Below are 21,828 nucleotides of genomic sequence, written 5' to 3' on the forward strand. Positions count from 1 at the left end.
TACGTAAGTCAGCGATCTGTGTTCATTATGCGACACCGACCCAGGCTGGTATTATTCCGAATGTTCAACAGTTCACTTGGCCCATAAGATTTGGTGGATGAGTGGTGTCCCTGTGCATTTGACCCCTGATTGGAAGGATGGCACATGCCTGGAGGATGACCGCATTACCAATCTCCATTTCTGTGAGGTCATTAATGCCTCTGTTCACAAAGTGGTCTCACAGGTGGTGGCGCACCCAAAGCAGAAATTGCTACAAATGGCAGAGCAATATTTCAGACCACTCCCTGAGAGGGAAGACCCCGCGCCCCCCTCGACCTTTGGTCCCTTTACCTCTGGGGCCGCCCGATCCTCTTACCCGGCCGCCCATGCGTAAGCGGGACCATGATCCCAACATCGACGTGGACCCTTTCGCTATACGAAAGAGAGCCTTTATAGATCATACCCAACCCTTAGGGACCTGTGCCTGGCCCCTCAGGCTAACAGACTCTTGTTTCCATTGCTCTTTCTGACACCCCCTGAGGGGGAGGAGTCCCCTTCTGGCTTGGATGGGTAGAATGATCCGGTTAGGCATTGGCACCCTTCTGCTACCCCGAAAATACCTGACTGTGATACCACAATTGGGGAACAATACCCAGAGCCAAGCAAGCCTCTTACATGTTAGACCCAGAAGATCTAATGCATTCCTGCTTGGAGGGAATGTTCTCCGGCGGAAAAGGTCACCAATTACGTGGCCGGAAGTCTGCGAAAACCGCTCGACAAGGACATCCATATCCACCTGCGGAGTGCTCTTGTCTATCCCTCGACAGCAAAGTGACTTTAACTCCAGAAATCGACACCCGTATCGCCACCTTCCTGGAAAAACATATGAGGGACCCCAAAAAGGGTATAAATCTGTCCTGGCAGTCCTGTTAGGACAAGTGCCTCAATATCTTTAGACCACTTACCAAAATACTTGAGGACTTTTTGATGAACCATTCATATGGCAATTGGGCACGTTTGTGGCCACCTTCAACTCACTAGACAAGGCCTCCATTAGGAGAATCCTACCCCCTCTGGTTTTCACTGGGGCTGGTCATGGCAGGGGTGCTGGCTGGCCGACCCCAGTCTCAAGCCCCCACCAAATGTTAATGTGCAAGAAGGGAACACTGGCAGAACCCCGCCAGGTTTGGAAGCTTTTACCCCACCAGAGACTATCCCGCCATCGAGGCTCCAGGAGCATCCACAGAGGAGGCGGCAACCAAGGCTCCACACAAGGTGAGTGTACACCCTTTTTCCCAAGAAAGACCTGGGGGCAGACTGGCAAGTTTTACTCACAACTGGGGAGCATTCACCTCAGATTCTTGGGCCCTTCAAACGATTAGAGAGTTCTGGATTGAGTTTTATGGCTCACCCTCCCAACTGTTTCCACCCCTCCCGCCTTCCTTCTCAGAATCATTGGCCGCGCTGATAGATGCAGAGGAGGCAGACCTGCTCTCCAAAGGGGCCACTGTGGTGATGTCGTCTCACCCCACTGGTTTTCTCAGCAATCTCGGTGGAGAAGAGAGATGGGGGGCAACACCCCGTCATCGGTCTCAAGGAATTTAGCGAGTGGCTGGTTTTCCGCAACTTCAGAATGGAGGGTATCTACCTCTTGAGGCACCTTCTACGACACAACGACTGGATGGTGCGCCTGAACCTCAAATATGTGTACCGTACCCTCCCCATTTACCCACCTCACCATCGCTTTCTGCAGTTCCAGTGGCATCCTCAGACCTTCTAGATCACGACCCTTCCTTTTCGCCTGTCTAAAGCTCCTTGGTGCTTCACCAAGGTCCTGAGACCTGTGGTGGAATACCTCAGGGACAGGGGCATGCGCCTCATTGTGTTTCTCGACAACATTCTCATGATAGATCAATGCCCAAGAACCCTGTCAGAGCACTTGCAGGCCACCGTGCATCTCATTGAATCGCTAGGTTTCTTCAGCAACCAAACGAAGTCCATGGTGGTCCCCTCTCAATCCCTCATATTTCTAGGGTTCATGGTGGACTCGGTTCGAACAATGTCAAGCCTTCTTCGCGGAAGGTAGCCGAGATCAGACACAAGCTGCTGAGAATTGAAGCCAAACCACCCACCTCTCGCCGACAAATCGCTTGGGTAGTGGAGCTTCTATCCTCTTCAGTATATACCATCTTCCCGGGCTCTACTGCACCTCAAAGCCTTATCTGGGTTTCACCTAAGCACAGAGAGTTCCGTTGTCAGACGAGGCCTGAGAGGAGGTACAAAGGTGTCTTGCTCACATAGAAGCATGGAACAGGTGGGTGATATTTGGATCACACTGGATCTAATTATTGAGTCCGATGCCAGCGGCTCGGGTTAGAGTGGAAGGTGTGGGGAATTCTCCACTGGTGGAAAATGGTCATCTCTAGAAAATCTCTACGCAGCAACTGTCTCGAACTTATGGAGGGCTCGTTCGCAGTCAAGTGCTGGACCAAGGAAAAGGGAGAATGCAATGTCATTCTGAAAATGGACGTTACTGCAGTCTGCTATGTCCACACAAGAGCCAAAGTTCTCCTGGATCTGACCAGAAGTTTTTGGGCCTACTGCCTCGAGAATCACTTCTTGATGATGGTGAAGTACCTCCTGGGGAAAGCCAACCAAGTAGCGAAACACTGACAGAATATCGACCTAGAAAATATCGACCTACAGAAATCTCGATGCTGGAATATTGAAGGCAAGAATATCGACATCCTATCTACAACATGGTAAGTACAAAAATATTGAGAAAAAAATTATCGATGTTAAAAATATCGTAATTAAAAAGATCGTTTTTTTCTGTTTAAAAAATGTGTACAATAAAGTAAATAATACTTATAAATAAAATAAACAGTTAAAAATATATAATAATGTTTACAATTAAGAAATAATACATATACAATAAAACATTAATTAAACATATACATAAAATATATAATATATACTTCCTTAATAATACATTTGAATATTTATTTTAATAACTTATAATTATTAAAAAATATTATAAATTACAAATACATCTGCACACATAAAACAATAACATAAACAAAAAGTAAATACTTATGTTTAATAAATAAAAAAAAAAGAATGAATTGTATACTACATTATCTAAAATAATACAAAAAATATTAAATAGCTAGTCTCCCAACTTCTGGCCTGCAGCTTTGGGTTCCCCTCCTTGTCCAGTGAATACTGTGAAGAGCCTGGGGGTCACCATTTCTAGTGACCTCTCAATGCGGCCACATATCAACACCGTCACTTCGGCTTGTTTCTTTCATCTCCGCCGAATCGGGAAGATTCGCAGGTTTCTATCCCAAGAGGCCCTTATTCTTGTTATCCTTGCCCTCATCACCTCACGTCTAGATTATGCCAACTGTCTATACGTGGGGGTCCCTGCCTGCCATCTTTCCCGTCTCCAACTGGTCCAGAACCAGGCAGCCAGACTAATTTTTCAGCAACCTAAACATCAGCATGTCACCCCTTTGCTGAAAACTTTACACTGGCTCCCAGTTGCACAGCGGTGTGTTTTTAAAATGGCCTGCACCATTTTCAAATCCTTGTTCTCATGCGCCCCTGCCTTTATTTCTTCCTGTTTGCACGCCTATATCCCTTCCCGTCACCTCAGATCTTCGGCTCATAACCTTCTGATCACCCCTAGGTTCAACCGTAAGAAACATGGAGGAGCCTGCTTCTCCTTCCTTGCTCCTGTTACCTGGAACTCCTTTCCTCTTGCTATTCGTTTGTCCACCGATTATCGTTGCTTTCGCAATTCCTTGAAAACTTACTTGTTCCGTCTGGCGCACGGCTAGCGGCCCTGTCCCTGAATGTTCTCCTCCCACCTGGTCTCGAGCGTCAAGAAACCAATTGGTGTATGTGCGCGGTACCAAATCTTTTTTAATAATAATAATAATAATAATAATAATAATAGCTAAAGAAATAAAACTACTATTCAAAGTCCAAAAAAACTACACTAATGAAAATGTTGGATAGCGTAGGGCTTAAAATTACTATTCCCACTCCAGAAAATGCAACAGTAGGGAAAACGTTGGATAGCGTCGGGTACAAATTACTATTCCCACTCCAGAGAGTGCAACAGTAGGGAAAGCTTTGGATAGCGTAGAGGTAAAAATTGCTATTCCCACTCCAGAGAGTGCAACAGTAGGGAAAGTGTTGGATAGCGTAGAGGTAAAAATTACTATTCCCACTCCAGAGAGTGCAACAGTAGAGAAAGTGTTGGATAGCGTAAAAGTTAATTATAACTTACTTGATGATAATAATTTTTGTATTTAAAATTATTAATAATTTAATTTTTAAATAACTGAACATCATTTTGAAATACCCATAAATAATTGTTAAAAACATAAGTACAATTGAATAGTTAATTAACAATCAATTAACAATAAATACCAATAAATATTAATACATATTAAGTACCAAACAATAAATATTGAACAATAAAATATGTTTAATAACAAAAGCATTAATTAATAAAAATTGATTAACAATTTAAAAATATTAAACAATAAAATGATTTTCTAAACCCAAAAATACTTTTTAATAAACTTTAACCACCAATTAATTAAACATAGTGTCTAATTAATAAAATTTAATTCCCAATTAAAAATATTAATTGCCAATTATTTTTTTTACCAATTAAAAAAATTACCAATTAAAAAAGTTCATTGCCAATTAAAAACATTAATCACCAAACCAAAAAATTAATTACAAATTACAAAAATGTATTACCAATAAATAATTATTTTAAATAAATTATCAATACGAATAAATAAAAATAATGTATTACTTAATTACAATTAAATTACTTCCCACCCAATTCCCCTATAAACCCACAACCTGCTACAGAACTTAAACACAAAAATTTATTAAAATACATTTATAATTCCTAAAAATTAATAATTAATTTAGTATAATTCAAATAATTCCCACCCTATTCCCCTATAAACCCACAACCCGCTCCGGTACTAAAACACAAAATTGACTTAAAAATAACATTATTAACATATAAAAATAGTATACATATAATTTAAAACCAGTAAAATATTTAACAAAAAACATTTAACACATACATATTAAATACATAATAAAATACGTAACAATAATATAAATATCGATATTAGTAACATCGAGATTAGTAACATCTATATATTTGATATCGATATTACTAACTTCGATATTACTTACAGCGATATAATAAAATTCGCTGTTACTTACCTTAGGGTCGATATTCTGTCTAACGATATTCTTGACCTCGATATTCTTTACCTTCGATATTTCCAACTCAATATTACTGTGGGTCGATATTTGGGGACCGATATTTAGACTGTGCACCCCAATTAGCAGATAAACAATCCTGGTGCCTGCAGGATGTGAGCCTTTGGAAACTAGACCCCTCAATCTTCCAAGCGCTTCGGACCAAATAGGGCCCGTTGTCGGTAGATCTTTTTGCATCTTGCCTGGGCCATCAACTAGTTAGTTTTCAGTCGAAGTACAGATCCCTATGCCATGGCGATGGACGCTTTCTTGCAGAATTAGCAGACAGAAGCAGGGTATGCTTCTCCCCAATCCGCAATGATCATTCGTCTGTCTGCCCAAGTTCGGTAACAACACGGGGACTTGGTGGTCATGACCCCAACCTGGAGATCTCAAGCGTGGTAGCCAGCTGTGATGGAACTTTCTTGGGATTCTTCATTCTGTCTACCCCCAATTCCTGGTCTCCTTTGGGATCCCAAGTTGAATCCTTACTGGCTGGTACTTGACGGCTGTCTGCAACTTATGGTGTGTAGGATTACTGGAAACATTGGAATGTCCCAGGACTTAAGCAGCAAGCTGCATCTCTGCTCTCCAAGGCCTGGGCAACAGCATGATTAAACATTAGAGATTAGCTTATTCTAGATGAATGGGTGGTGTCGCCAAAGATAGTTGGACCCCATGGTGACAGACGTTGTCCATATAGTGAATTTCCTCGCTTCCTTGACTTTGGACGGTATGGCTTACAGGTCCATCAACACTTTCAGCTCGGCGATTTCAGCTCGCCATTCCCACATTGGGGACCATCTGATAGGGGAGCATCCTCTAGTCCATAAAGATCTCGATTATCTCTGCCTCCAGAACCCAGGTATTCCACACTTTAGGACATTAACAGAGTCTTAAACCTCTTTCTTTATTGGTCAGTCAAACTGACTACATTATTGTGCGTGTTCTTCTGTAGACGCGTATCGGCTGTCAGAGCCCTGGATATGACTGGTAGATTATTCACTTTGTAGGGGTTTCTTTCCATATTTAGAGACAAACAAAATGTAATGCTCATATTGTTTCAGACTCTTCCTTTGCAGATTTCCCCCAAGTTATGTGTGATTCGTAGTCTTATGGCTTATGAGACAATTATGGAAGATATCCGTCCTCATGGATAACCCTAACTCCTGATTGCCATCAGGAAGCTGATCTATTTAAAAAGCCACCTGCTGTATTCTAATGCCTTTTTAGGCAGCACTGCAGGATTTAATGAGGGGCAAATCAGCGTCACAACACCCCCCAAGCCAAATTCATCAGTCAAATTCATTAGCAGCCTGCTCCTGGGTCTCATCACACATATGTAAATGTAACCTTAAATATTTTAAGTATAGTCCTTTTGTGACCGTGATCCAGGCCCGACCAAAACATAGTCCTATTTCTATGTCTACTGCCATCCCGTTTTTTTCATTTTCAAAATCTGGTCACCCTAGATATGGCACATATCTTGTTGGCCGCTCTCGTACTGCTTGTATGTATGAGGTTCTTTTCTTCTACTGATTTCTTGCACTCTCATCAATTTTGGTTGAGTTCAGACTTTGTAGAGGTAATTTTGTATCGTTTTCTTCAGGAACAGACTCATCTAAACAGGAATGAGGGACTGGTTTACTCTGCTTATGTCGCAGGAAGAAAGAGGAGTCAGAGGACTTTTGTCGTTGAGGGACTAAGAGGAGAGACCCTGTCTCCTGATTGGTTGGACTTTTTCCCAATGGTTCATAGGAAATGTAGGGCCACATGTATCAAGGTACCCATTTGCGATTCTGAAATAGCGATTTTTAAGAAATCGCTATTTCAGAATCGCAAATTGGTATGTATGTACAAATTCGCATTTTTATGCGAATTCTTAGTATTCCTTAATTGCGATTAGCAAATTGCGAATCGCAATTAAGGAATACTTTCCCATTCATTTCTATGGGCCAGGAGGCCCATAGGAATGAATGGGAAGGTATTCTCAATTTTGCGATTCGCATTTTAAAAATCGCAAATTGAGAATAATTTCAGTGTGCAGGGGTGTCCAAAGGACACCCTGTTGCACCCCTGAAATAAGCATGGGTTCACATGTGGGGCACATACATGTGCGTCACATGGCACTTTGAAAAATGCAACAATGGGCATTTTTCAAGGAATTCGCAAATTACCACCAACTTGAAGTTGGTGGTAATTTGCGATTCCTTAGGGACAATTTGCGAATTTTTTTTGCTTCATACATTGCATTTAAGGTATCGCAAATTTTGCGATTCCTTATTTTGCACCAGATTTTCCTTTATACATAACATTTTGCAAATTCGCATTCACAAACGCAGCATTTGCGAATGTGAATTTGCTTCATACCTATGGCCCGTAGTTCTGTTGTTACTGTGTTTAACAAGGCTGCTGTTCATAAAAGTGAAGAAAGTACAGCGTAATCCTTGCCTCTGTGTCCTTAATTGAATTGTGGAGCCTTTGGAACAAGGCTCTCACAGTACCGGCAGAGGGAGAATTATTTAATTCATTCCTTTACACCTCGCCATCCGCAGGGGTTTGCCTAAGAACTGCAATGGCTTAAGTCCTTTGTTGATATTTTGTATTGGAGTGAATGATGGCAGCCACTTTCTTTAAGAAGGTTCTTATGAACCAACATCTTTCATCTTTCCTTGCTAAGGCGGAGTGTTTTGATCGATTTTCTGATCCGTATTTTCACTAATTTATTAGAAATTTGGTCTATTTGTACTTTTACAATTATTATTGAGGCAAATGTACAGTTGTGAAAAACAGTAACTTTGTAATTTTCAGATCATATTCACTAATTAGAAAAAATAAATGGGGCTAATTAATTTTTAAATCAGCTCCCAAGAATAGTGTCTGATGCATTAACATGCATGCTCTTTTTATGTAAGTACATTTAGCGTCCGTGCATGTCAACCTCTGCAACCATGCGCTTTGTGTTTTTACGCACATAAATCATTGCAGGTACATACACATTCTGCCTTTACACACTTATGTTTTAGGCGCTGGTTATTTAAAATGAAAAAAAAACAGGCTTTACACTGTAGCATTAAATTCTTCTTTCACAAGGAGCTAATTAAAGTCCCTCTAGTCTGCATCTGGATTCTCTCTAACGAGCTTCTTTGCCGGCACACTGACCTTTTCGGCAGGTTAAGGGTGATTACACCCACAGTAGCCCAAGTTTATCAGTGGTCAGCTGGCACACAGGTGGGCAGATTGAAACTACAAGTGCTCAAAGGTCTGACATCATCTGAGATGTGGAGATTATAAAAAAAAAAAGACACCGACTGTTCCCCTTGTACTGTCAACTGAGCGCATAGGCTTCTGATTATACTTATGTACTTATATTTACATAGATACTTATGCTAACATACCGATGGAGCCATGAGCCAGCCCTCTTCATCTATTCGTCTGTTCTGTCGTTCACAGTTCTCTCACGCCCACTTCAGGACACAGCCTGGGGTCAGACCACTTCAGCCGTATACTGACTCCACTGCGAGTGACGTCATTCTGCCTTTTCACAAGGAGCACATCCGAACACAGGGGTCCATTAGGATGGCGGATGGACAAAGTCCGTCCACCATCCTGTCGGGGGCAGGTACCGTCCGCCACAAGGGCGGAGGCACCGTGCCCCCAATTAGGATGCACCCGCACAGTGGCGGGTGCATCCCGCATTTGTAACATTGCGGCGGAGGGTGCTTAAAGCACCGGCCGCCGCAATGTGAAAAAAGCATGTTGTGCGTTTCACAGCACAACATGACAGGCACCGCGCAGTGCCTGCCATGTTGTGCAGTGAAACGCAGGGGATACCATAGGTACCCCCCATGTGCACACCCCACCCTCTTCCCCCTGGGGGCCCGCAACGGCCCCCTAAAGCGGCCCCCCAAAGCAGGAACCGTATGCCTTTTCGTGGAGGCATTTCTGCCACGGAAAGGCATTCCCCTCAGGCCATCCTAATATTGCTGGCAGTGTCTGATAGACACCGCCACCATATCAGGCCTTTTCCGCCACGGTCGCAAGGCGACCGCAGCGGACGGTCTTCCCGCCCGCCACGGTCCCCCCGCCATTGTAATATGGCGGGGGGACAAAAGGTGGCGGACGGGCAAGGATGGCGGACGGATCGCCACCGCCTGCATGGCGGTGGCGATCCGTACGCCATCCTAATGGACCCCACAGAGCGGTCACTGCTTGTTCTTGTTCATAAGTGCCATACCTGCCCAGCTTGGTATTTTTAGAGTACACCACCCCACTTAGGTTGTATAAAATAACTATAAAAACTGCCTGTTTTCCTAATCAGATTATGAATATTCAATGACTGTTCTTGTAGTTCACAGATTACGCTTCAGTCTAGCCTGTATAATAATTAAGATCATTAAAAGTACAACAAATATTTGTCTTTGTTTATTGCAATCATACATTATCATCGTTGATTTTACTTTACCTTGCTTCTTCTTTATATTTTTCAGGAAACGTGAACGTTACCCTTCAAGTCTGGGATATTGGGGGACAAACAATAGGAGGCAAAATGTTGGATAAATATATCTATGGAGCACAGGTAATCTTTGCAGACTTGTAGCCTAGGTGTTCCATTTATAGAGGTAGTGAAATATTTACACAAATTGTATTGCATGCTATTTGACAATGTCCAGAGGGCAGTTAGGTGACTGGAACTTGATATGCTTCAATGCATAACTTAACATAAAAGGTGGCACTAAGGATCAGGAATTTATATGTAAAGTTTGCACTGCTCTGTGTCCAACACAAATAATTGTAAAGTGCACTGGTTCATTTCCCAAGGTTCTGGTCTTCTCTAAAGGATTGAATCCCAAGAACATATCCAGTAAGGGCTTACTCGGCCACTGTTCTTCACTTGAATTATTTTCAACTTTCCAGTGTTTTGCACCTAAGTGAGAACAAATCACCCTCTGTGGCATGGTGCAAGCTCACATAGCTTTTGTAAGGGTTCCCTAGGGTCAACCTGTCAAAGTAGTGTCAACTACTCATGTGACATTTGCACACAGTAATAGCATAAACTAGTGATCCAGCTGCAGAAAGCCCGACTTGGAAACAGTGACTGGTGATCGTCAGTACTCCAGGGGTGTAGCTTACTCAGTGAGGTTCGGGGGTGTGGATCTCCGATTTTCCAACTAGAAAGCAGTGGGCTGCAGGTTGAAGGTGTGTGATGACCAAGATTCAGGATAGACTGTTTCCATGAGGAACAGGGTCAGTACTGATTTACATTAGGTGGGGCTCTATCTAGTGTAGCACAGTTGACTCAAAACGATGGGTTGGAATGCTACTCTGAGGGATTACTAGTGGTAAAACTATTTGTAAGAATTTATCCCATCACCTTTTTTGGAAATTGATTGCCAGTAGTATGCGGAGAATCTTGAGACTGGCGTAGCTTTCCATATACCTAAAATTGTATAATTATTTTTATGTACTTATATTTATACTGATTCTAATAGTCACTTAATTATAGGGGCTATGAGCCAGTCTTCTTCATTCATTTGTCTGTTCCAGCCTTCACATTTGTCTTCCGCCCACTACAGCACACACCATGGGGCAATGGGTCAGACTACTTCAGCCGTAGACTAACTCCACGGTGAGTGGAGGCATTCTGCTCTTGTACAAGGAGCGCATCCGCACACAGAGCGGTTCCCTTTAGTGATAAACCGGCTGGCTGATGCTTGTTTTAAAAACAAATAACTAATTCTTCATTGATTGGTGAATTTGTATTTGTGTGGAATGTTGAATAGATTAAGTGTATGGATGGTGAACAGAAGGGTGCATGAATGAATCAATTGGTAAGACAAAATGGGGCGGGGTTAGGTGGGTAATCATAGTGATCTTGGGGATAGGCTTTTGCCTGGCCCTGCTGCTTACTAATCTATCCCAATGCTGAATTACTCAACCACTTTCACCAAATCACATACCTTCATAGACATACGTCCATCCATACAAATCCACACAGAGAAACATAAAGCCATGCTCAGCTTTCCAAACTTACTGCTGCCAATGTTTGTGAATTTCAAAAACGTAGAACATTTGCACCCATTTAAGGACTACATCTATGGGTGCAGATTTACTACCTTTTTGGTAAACTAAACTCAATATATATTTAAGATCCTGATCCAAAAAATGAACAAATGTAAACATTTTAGTGAAATGAAAACAACTATTGAAACCTACACCGACATTCCAGACCACACTCTAGGCCTTCAGGCTTTACTACCAAAATAAGAATGAAGTTGAGGGGTGTCACACACCACATCTCCCCACTGAAGCTACACCCCTGCCCATCCCAACAGGGCCTGATATTTCTCCCTGGAAACTCGTAACTACTTTCACATCCAGACTGGAAGTTAAGCAAGGAGTCGGAAGGTCGATCTTTGAGTTGGATAGATTGGTCTTATTACTGCGGGGGATCTTACAACCCACAGTTTACCTACGGATGGCTGTCCGTATACTCTTGGCTGTACCGGTTCCCTTATATTTAAAGCTCAGCTGAGCCCACTCCTTGTGACTACAGAGCCTGATTCTAAGTGCTGTTGGCTTGACAAGGTGCTCCTATCACACAGTCTTGATGAAGACCCCACCCTAAGGTTTGAATTGCCTTGAACATCTTAGGGGTCGAAACGTTGACTAGTTCTACTATTAGACAAGCCCCAATGACTGAAATTCAGAATCAGTGTCTCCATGGGCTGTGTGTATCCATTGGAACAGTTGACCTGTGATAGGCCGGAAAGGTCTCACTATGTGAATTTGATGTATATATGTCACATCACCTCTCCCGTGTCCATTACCCTCACTTACTCACTTTGATCCAAGACACCCCCACCCTTTCTTCCCTAACACAAGAGCATCTTGTTATTAAGATGCATAACTAAAGTGATTAATGCTGCAGATCATGTGAATGCCGTTATTTCTTTTGTATTGTTTAAATTGTTGCTACTGTGACCATTTGTCTATTGTACCGTACTTTCACATACAACACAATGGCATGGAGTCCCTGGTCTGGGATCACTTATTTTAAACTATTTTATTTGCACACATGCTTCTTCATCTCTGCTACAAGAAGGCTTAATGGTAGAGTTATCAAATTAGTGCATGTTGGCAGGGCTCGATGCTCGATGCTTCTAGTCCTCACCTTTTACAGGCCATTTTACCAAGTGACTGACGGCCCCATGTGCATACCCCGAGTCATAAATAGAGGACAGTGCAGAGACAACTTTAACATGGCGAACCGAGCCATGGGAGTCCCTGCATGAACGGAACCAAGAAAACGCTTGGCATGTATGTCGTGCTAAAAACGTAATAGAGAATTATAATACAATCTCTTCAATATTCATAAAAGTGTTTTTCTTTAACATGCAGAAGGGTTTCACATTAGTGCATCAGAATATATCACTGCAGAGACACACATTTATGAAAAGTGAAAACATTCATGCCTTGCCTCTCAGTAACAATGCCATTAGTTAACTAAGAGCTTTATCAGTAGTCCTGGAAAACCTAAACTTGGCTTAAGTTCCTATAGATGGAACAACATAATAGGCTATTAAATCAAGCACAAGAGATGGTTGTACTCTCCACATCCTGAACTCAAGTATTAAAAACTGTGCTCATGAAATAATAAAGAAAACAGAGGCTATTTGCCTAGGGTCACTACATTTAAACAAGCAGAGAAAGCGGCATCAGTTTTAGGTTATCTGGTTTCACATTTTGAAAATCAGCCATCAGATCTCTTTCTCTCTCTTGTTTACATCAAAGGTCTCTGTTTTGTCTTTCATTCTTTGCGTACGAGAAAAATTCAAACAGAGATAGCAGACTATAGTCGGCTGCCAGCTACCGCTCATGCATTTTTTTGGGGTGCGAGGTGTCACACCTCAAGCAATGCCCGCCACCCCACCCGGAGCTACGTCCGTGCATCTCGTTATCTGCCTGCAGCTCTTGCACTAGCTCACAGAGTTGCAAAGTTAGCACATGCATTATGAACGGCACAATTTCCCTTTGAAAAGCTCACTTGTCTCCATCCTGCAGCAGTGTGGAGGTGCAGCACGAGGTAGTAATGTGGCTGTATTACAGAAACTGGGCACTGTTGGAGAATACATTCTCCCCATTTGTGCTGGATGTGTAATTCAGATGAAACAGTATGTGCACCAAGGCAAAATGTGCACAAAATGCATGCTAATTTTTCTAGGTTTATCCAGTCAGGATTCTTAAGCTGTACAGGAGTTGCATTTTACTTCACAATCATGTGCATTTTCTTTCTGTAATATGAACTAACCCCTAACACGAAGCCAATGAAAAAAAGTTGCATGCGGATGTGCTATTTTTATTGAACCGTTGTAATTCTTGTTTCACAAATAATCTCATTACTTTTTTAAAAATATGGTATGTACATTTGAATGTACATTTGTATATGACTGTGTCACAATTCTTTAACTTACTACTCCACTGATATTATATTATTAGACATTGTGTAATACCATAAACCAATGAGTGTGTTTATTACGTTATTGCCTTTGTGCTACCCATCAAAAGGAGACTAGTCCAGGTTCTCACGGACAACATCACTACTATGTGGTACTGCAACAAGCAGGGCCGAGTGGGGTCTTGAATCCTGTGCCAGGAGACTTTACACCTCTCGAGTTAGTTGGATCATCAGGGCGTTTCCCTGATCGCAAATCACCTGGTTGGATCCTTGAATGCCATCGCAGATGAGCTAAACAAGCAGCATCTTTCAGATCACAAATGCTGCCTACATCCTGAGGTGGTGTAGGACGTCTCCCTGCAGTGGGGAGAACCCTAGATAGATCCTTTCTCCTCAGCTGAAAATGCAAAGTGCCAAACGTTTTGTGCGTTCTACTGTCTGCAAAACATTTTCTAGTAGATGCAGTATGGCTGGAATGGGACACAGGATTCCTGTACACCTTCTTATCTCTGCCCCTCCTTCCCCACGTTCCAACAAATATCAGGAACAACCAGGCCCAAGTCATCCTAATGGATCTCAATTGGGCCGTGGGGGTGTGTTTCCCAAAATATTTGGGCATGAGCATCTGCTCAGGCTACCACTTACAGAGGGTTTCTGCCACAGGAGTAAGGCAGAGCCCTTCACCTGAACCTGCGCTCTCTACACCTCCGTGCATGGCGTGTAAGCGGCAACAATTGACTGATTTTGATCTGTTGCCTGAGGTGCTTGATGTCATCCATGCCATCAGGCTTCCTTCCACAAAGTCCATTTATGCTGGACGATGGGAAACATGTTTGGCCTGTTGTGGTATCCGCAAGACTGGCCCTTTACAAGCCAGCTGTCAAATGTTTTTTGTTTGTTTCGTCTTTGGCCCAGCCAGGCCCTGCAATGAACACTTATAATTTGTCGGTCCATTTACCTTTTCTACATTTGTCAGCGGCCCTGTCTTTGCTAAATCACCTGTTGTGATGAAGTTTCTAAAAGTTTGACATGCATTTTTGACTCCCAGACTGTTGTGATGCCACAGTTGGACCTTAATTTGGTCTTCACATTTCTCATCTATACAACATTTGAGCCAATGCTTAACTACCCGCTTCATCTCTTCATTTTAAGAATTCATCTTAATGACTCACAATGCCTATCATGGCTTAGGCCCAGAGGGAATCAAGGCGATGTTCCAGGGGTATGTTCCTAGTAGACCACTTCGCTCCTCAAATAAAATCTGTTAATACTTCCTAGGTTTAAAGAGTCCAGGTGGGGAGGTAGAGCCTTCTCCTTGGCTGCGGCCAGGCGGTGGAACTCCCTCCCCGAAGACCTTTCTGGTCAGACATCTCATTCTCTCTCCCATAAAACCTTAAAAACCTGTCTCTTTTCACATATTCCCGTATGAGCATGTTGTCTAGTTCGCATCCCTTCTTCAGTTTGCATTAGCGCCTTGACGCACTTGGGCTTAGTTCGTGCTCTATAAGTTCAATACTTACTTACTTCCTCATCATGATTACTTCAGCTTGATGCATAAGTGAGTTTAAGGCACTGTCGATGCTACTGCCCTACACCACCTGTTTCCCTGACAAACTGATTTTGAGGACTGGGGCATCTTTTTTACCCAAAGTTTTGAGTCTCCACTTTAGGCAATCCATGATACTGCCAGTGGTTTTTGCTCCACCTCTCCCCTCGAAAGAAGAGGAGAAGCTTAATCAGTTGGAACTTGAAAAGCCTTTAATCTTTTATATTGATCGTACTAAAGACTACAGAATGTACGACCAGATTTATTTGGGGTTTTCCGAAGTAAAAAAAAAGGGGAGGCTGTGCAGAGGAGGAGCCTATCAAGGTTGATAGTCTTCAGCATTAAGATCTGCGCACTGGCCCAAAAACTGTTATTGGAAGGTTTGAGAACCCATTACTCCAGGCTAAGGCTGCTATCACTGCGTTTGGCACGTGGAATGTGTTGGGTGGAAAAGGTCCTTTGCTTGGTTGAAGACATGTACCCTTGCCATCTGAAAGAGACACGTTAGTATTAGATTCCTTACCTTAGAATATCCCCCGGCGTCAGACTGGATCCGCAAATTTTTGCGTAGCAGTACCCTTGCGCGTCGGTAGGCGTCGTCTGCGGCAACGCGTCCATCGTCGGCGTCGTGGGCGCCGTGATGACGTCGTCGGAGTACTTAGACGCCGCCTCCGCGTGCTGACGTCAGTTCTTCTTTTTTCCGCGCCAGCAAGCGCAGATCTGGAAAAAGCAGTAACCCTAGTCATTTTTTGACTGACTTTTTTGATCGATTTTGATCATTTCTCAAAGTCTTTCGACTCCGATCGATGCCGTAGGGATGCCCGGCTTTAAGCACTGCGAGGATTGCGACCGCCTGATGTCGGTCACGGGTCCTCACCACCTGTGTTTAACTTGTCTAGGTGTCGATCACGACGACAAGGCCTGCTCCGACTGCCGGGCCCTCTCTTCGAAAGCCAGGCGGGAGCGGTCCCGCAGGCGACTCGAACTCCGGCAGTCGGTCCCGCGCCGCGAGAGGTCTCAATCCCATGGGCGGTCGAGGGACAGGTCGCGGGCTCGAAGCCACCACAGCTCCGACAGTAGGCCACACTCCTCCGGGTCGAAGTCGTCGTCAGGTAAGAAGCACAAGAAGTCCAAGCGGCGTCATCGCTCTTCGGACTCCCCCCGACGCTCGCGCGATGCGGCCGGGGGTGCGGGTGACACCACCCACGCGGCTCCGTCGAAGTGGCGGGCGCCGCGTCCAGCCCCACACCCTCCGGTCCCTGGGCTAAACGCGACGCAGGAGGAGATCGAGCGCTTCCTCATGGCCATGAGGAAACTCTCTCCTCCGACAGGCTCTGTGGCGCCTTCGGGCCCAGCGGACCCGTCTGGGGCCCCTAGCGGGTCGGGGGTTCGCCCCCGACGCCATCAGGTGCTGCGGCCCCGACGCCGCCGGCGCCTTCGGGCCCGGCGCCGCAGGTTCCCGTTATCCCGACGCCGCCGGCGCCGAGGGGTTCAGTTGTCCCGGCGCCGCAGGACGCCGCTGGACCACCTTCGGGATCTGGTTCGTCGCCGGTGGACCTTACGACCTCCCCGGCGTCGGACCCGTCCCCGGTTCCACCTTCGTTCCTGTTCAGGCGCCGGGACGGCCCCGATGGGCGCCGCTCCAGACGTCGTTTGGAGAGTTTCACTTCTATGAACAGGCCCCATTAGTTGAGAACCCTGAGTTTCAGGAGATGGGTGATGAAGAGGACTGGGAGGGGTCTGAGGACCCTCTGACCAGAGAGTGTCAGTCTCATGAGGACTGGGCAGGAGACCTTGGGGAGGCCAGTGGCCTGGACACCTCTCCAGACACTGGTTTTGTCTCCCCTCCTACCGTGGCTTCGGAGGAGGGGGCAACCTATAGTGTGGTGCTGATGAGGGCGGTCAAGGCCTTGGGCCTTGAGCTCCCCGTCGCGGCCGTGAGGACTAATCTCCTCACTGAGGTCCTTAAACCGCAGTCAAGCTCGGCCGAGCCTCTGCTGCCCTTTAATGAGGCCTTGACCGACGTTCTTCTGGGCACTTGGTCCAAGCCCGCTACGGGTTCGCCCGTAGATGGGAACGTGGCCAGACGCCACCGCCCAGCCCCGGGCGACCCATGTTTCCTGTCCACCCACCCCACCCCCGAGAGCCTGGTCATCCAGGCCTCCAATTCCCAGACCGCTTTCCCGTCGGCCCCGCCGGACAGGGAATCCAAGAGGTATGAGCAGTATGGTAAAAAGATCTTCTCATCCCTTAGTCTGGGTCTGCGGTCTTCCAACACCGCATGCCTCTTGGGCCGTTACACCCACTCTCTGTGGGATACGGTCGCGGAAGTGCTGCCAAAGTGTCCGTTGGAGGTATGGGCCAAACTCGGCCAAGCCCTTGTGCAGGGCCGGGATGCAGCCAAATATTCCATCCGGTGTGGGCTGGATACCACCGACTCGCTAGGTAGAGCGATGGCAACGACGGTGGCGGTCAGACGCCACGCCTGGCTGAGGTCCGCCAACTTCTCGGCAGATGTCCAGAACACGCTCATGGACATGCCGTTCGATGGCCGTCGCCTCTTTGGCGACAAAGCAGACCATGCGCTTGAGCGCTTTAAGGACTCCAGGGCTACGGCCAAGTCCTTGGGCCTCTCGTCCCCGCGCCAGCAATCGGCTGCTTTTGAATCCTTTCGTGGCCACGGAAGGGGTGCGCCCACACGTGCCGCCAGCCACGCTCCGCAGGGCAATACCCAACGCGGTGGCGGCCGTGGGAACCGCCGTCCGGGCGGTCAGGGGCAACGGCGAGGTCAGTCCACACCTTCCCCCACAGCATCCGCCTCAAAACCCTCCTAGTCCGAGCTTTCAGGCCCATGTGACGCCAGTGGGGGGCAGGGTTCGCCATCACCACCTCCACTGGCGCACTGTCACTTCGGACAGGTGGGTGCTGCAGATCGTCCGAAGGGGCTACTCCCTCCCCTTCGAGGCGACTCCTCCAGCCATGCCACCGCAGAACCACCGTGTATCGGGGGATCATTTGCGACTTCTGCAGGAGGAAGTTACGTCCCTCTTGGCCAAGGGGGCCATCGAGCGCGTTCCTGGGCCAGAAGTAGTGTGTGGTTGCTATTCCCACTACTTTCTGGTACCCAAGAAGGGCAAAGGGGGCCTACGCCCTATCTTGGACCTGCGGAACGTCAACGGCTTCCTCCGGAAGAAGTTCAAAATGCTGACACTGGCTCAGGTCCTAACTGCCCTGGACCCAGGAGACTGGATGGTAGCGTTGGACTTGCAGGACGCTTATTTCCACATCCCCGTCCTGCCGGCCCACCGGCGCTACCTGCGGTTCACGGTTGGCCACGAGCACTTTCAGTTTACCGTGCTCCCCTTTGGCCTTACAAGCGCCCCACGGGTGTTCACGAAGGTGATGGCGGTGGTCGCAGCTCATCTGCGCAGGTTAGGGGTTTCAGTCTTCCCCTACCTCGACGACTGGTTGTTTAAGGCGGGCTCGCCCCAGTCAGTCGTCAGCCACCTCCAGACTACGGCAGAACTCCTGCACCAGCTGGGGTTCTCCATCAATGTGCCAAAGTCACACCTGTGCCCCTCTCAGAAGCTCCTCTTCATCGGAGCGATTCTAGACTCGGCGCGGTTTCGCGTTTATCCACCCGAACAGCGGGTCCGGGATATTCAGGCTCTGATTCCCATCTTTCAGCCGTTGTCCCGGGTCTCGGTCAGGTTGACGCTGCCGCTTCTGGGGCTCATGGCCTCCTGCATCCTTCTGGTGCATCACGCCAGGTGGCGGATGCGGGCTCTGCAGTGGGACCTGAAGTTTCAGTGGGCCCAGCATCAGGGCAACCTGTCCGACCACGTCCTGATCTCGGAGGGCACTGCGAGACAGCTGCGGTGGTGGCTCGAGAACCGCGATTGGGTCAGGGGCAGATCCCTCTCCCTTCCCCAACTGGAGCACGTAGTTGTGACGGACGCGTCCCTCCAGGGCTGGGGAGGCCACATGGGAGAGGCGGAGATCAGAGGCCTCTGGTCTCCGGCGGAGGCCCAGCTCCACATCAACCTGTTGGAGTTACGGGCGATTCGTCTAGCACTGAAAGCATTCCTCCCCTCTGTCCGGGGGAGTGTAGTGCAGGTGTTCACGGACAACACCACCGCCATGTGGTACTGCAATAAACAGGGCGGGGTGGGGTCGTGGTGTAGTGTAGCTCCTATTTTCCCAATAGGCTCTGCGCATTGGAATAGTACCTACAGCAGTAAAGGCCTAGGCCAGACATTAACTAGGTCTACTACTGTCGATACTAGACTTAATTTTTGGGTTTGCCAGCTAAGCTCAGAGTTCGCTAGAAACTTTCTCGAATGTTCAAGGAAGGATTAACTCCCCTGATTAGACAAGAAGGGATTTAGTTTCTGACAACCATAGAACATGACAACTTTGCTCTCTCCTAATCAAGAGTCAATCTCAAGAGTCGTGTGAGCACAAGGCAATTATTTTACTCAGTCAGTACGTGCATTCTTAGTCTCATCAGAATGTAGAGAAAAGGAGGAGACGGGCGTGTTCAATAAAAGATGTTATTTATTGATCAGTCTCTTTTCTCGTACAAGAGAAATGGATCGATATTATTGCAATACTTATAGTTAAGTAAAGTGCATACATTAAAAGCAATAGTATAAAATAATACTGTAAAAACATTGATATGGTTTCTGAGCCATATGATGTTTAAAATGATTAAAATATATTTACATACACATATACATTTGACTAAACGTACTCAACTGGTGTTTCTAAATACGCCTACCCCGTGTACCTGACCTAAGTCTAATACGTGGGCGGGAATAGAAAGTTACAGTTTAAGTTAAGTTTGTTTTTGCCAAGTGAATAACTAAAGAATTCTCTAGGAGGGGTTATTCAGTTCTGTACCTGGAATTTAGGATGAATGAGGAATGGTATCTCTTTCTCTGCTCTCGATATACCAGGCTGCCTGCGAGGGCTGCCCAGAAGCGCCGGTGCTGGGTCTCTCGGCTTGAGATAGCAGCGCGTCTCTCAGCGCGTCAGGAAGGCGGGGCTGTTGCCTGCGGGGTCTGCTTCTGCTCTCGGCTTCGGCAAGTATGGCTGCTCCGTCTTGTCACCACGCGTGTGTTTGCATAGGGCAAGGTCGGCAATATTTATACCTTAAAGGTGCCGGGATTGACGTAAGGATGGACATAGGTACGTCAATAAAGATGTCATACGACTTGCTCGTTAGCACATTCTTTACTCAAGTTCTCTGTGAAATCAAAACAATGGCCGCACGGATTATCCAGGTTGTCATAGGTTTGATTTGTTATGAGAACGTCGTATGCCTTATCAGGGGCTGGAGGAATGTCGCTTGTCTAATTAGATCTCAAGCGTTATGACCTAATCAGATAACACGTTCCTGTGCCGTAGTGTGACTGCGTCAGATAACGGTATCTGCATCATGGGGGATTTCTTGCCTCATGGGCTGACTGTTAGTTAACTAGCTAGGTAGGTTAACCAGAATATGGTCAGAAATAGGGGGATCGATTCAGAACCTATAGAAATACACGACACCCACTCCACGCTAACTATGGTCATATCTACTAATCTATGCATAGTATAACATAGTACAACATACTATAGAGTATAGTGTATACCTTACCACCCCAAAATACATAAATGCATTTTGAAATTTTCAAATATACTGAAAAATTGCAGTCATATATATTGTATGCACTTAAGCTATGAATTAAATGCAAAAGTAAACACGCATTGTTATGCATTATTGCTTGTTGGTATATGAGAAATACACATGAAATGGCTCTTAATATGGCTATACAGAAAAAAAGTCGAAACCATTTCATCACATAAAATATATTGTGAACATACCAGCGGGCAGCTAAAGTCTATATAAAGTCTATAAAGTATCTAAAAAAATAGAAATCTTAGTTCTCTAGGAATAGTTTCTTACTTTAAGCAGAAGGTCAGTGTCCCGGGGAAAAATATATAGAAAAATATTTTAAGGGCTTGCTGAAAAAAGTTGCTGTCCGTGAACTGGATTGTAATTGTTCATGTGACTTTATTTTTTAAGTTGAAGGCCGGATTCAGGGAACGCCGTGTGCGAGTTTACTCAAAAGTCTCTATTTCTGTTCCGGAGAGAACATCATATCATTCAGGCTTTCGAAAAAACTGTCAACAGCTTCATGGGAAAGTTCCACTAAGTCGGAAATAGGGGTAACCATGCATTCATGCGCATGATTGTCTGCATTGACATTCTGATTTGCATTGCTGACAGAAGGTCGTACCTGTTCGATGCTGCTTTCATCTCGTACTTCACTACTCTTCAATCGCAGTGGTGAAGATTCCAGGAATGCCGTCATCAGAATTGGCAGCCTTTGAGGGCAGCACAGTGCGTGAACCTTGGTAGGAACCAACAGTGTATCTGCATCCACCGGCGCATCCGATTGTAGCGTCAGACAGGTGTCTAACACGCATTCTTCTCCGCATAGCAGACACCTTAGTACAGGTAAAACACACCTTTGCCACATTGGTCGAAATGATA

General features: G+C 45.8%; 1 protein-coding gene across 1 annotated transcript in view; it reads left to right on the plus strand.

Moving 5' to 3' along the window:
• The window catches only part of RAB28 (RAB28, member RAS oncogene family), a 671,449-nt gene that overhangs the window by 194,845 nt on the left and 454,776 nt on the right, over positions 1 to 21,828 (plus strand). The window contains exon 3 of the mRNA XM_078678464.1: positions 9,774 to 9,862. Within this exon, the coding sequence (XP_078534590.1) occupies positions 9,774 to 9,862 (89 nt within the window). The remainder of the gene's footprint in view (positions 1 to 9,773; positions 9,863 to 21,828) is intronic.

This window comes from Lissotriton helveticus, chromosome 2_2, assembly GCF_964261635.1.
Source record: "Lissotriton helveticus chromosome 2_2, aLisHel1.1, whole genome shotgun sequence".
Taxonomy (NCBI): domain Eukaryota; kingdom Metazoa; phylum Chordata; class Amphibia; order Caudata; family Salamandridae; genus Lissotriton; species Lissotriton helveticus.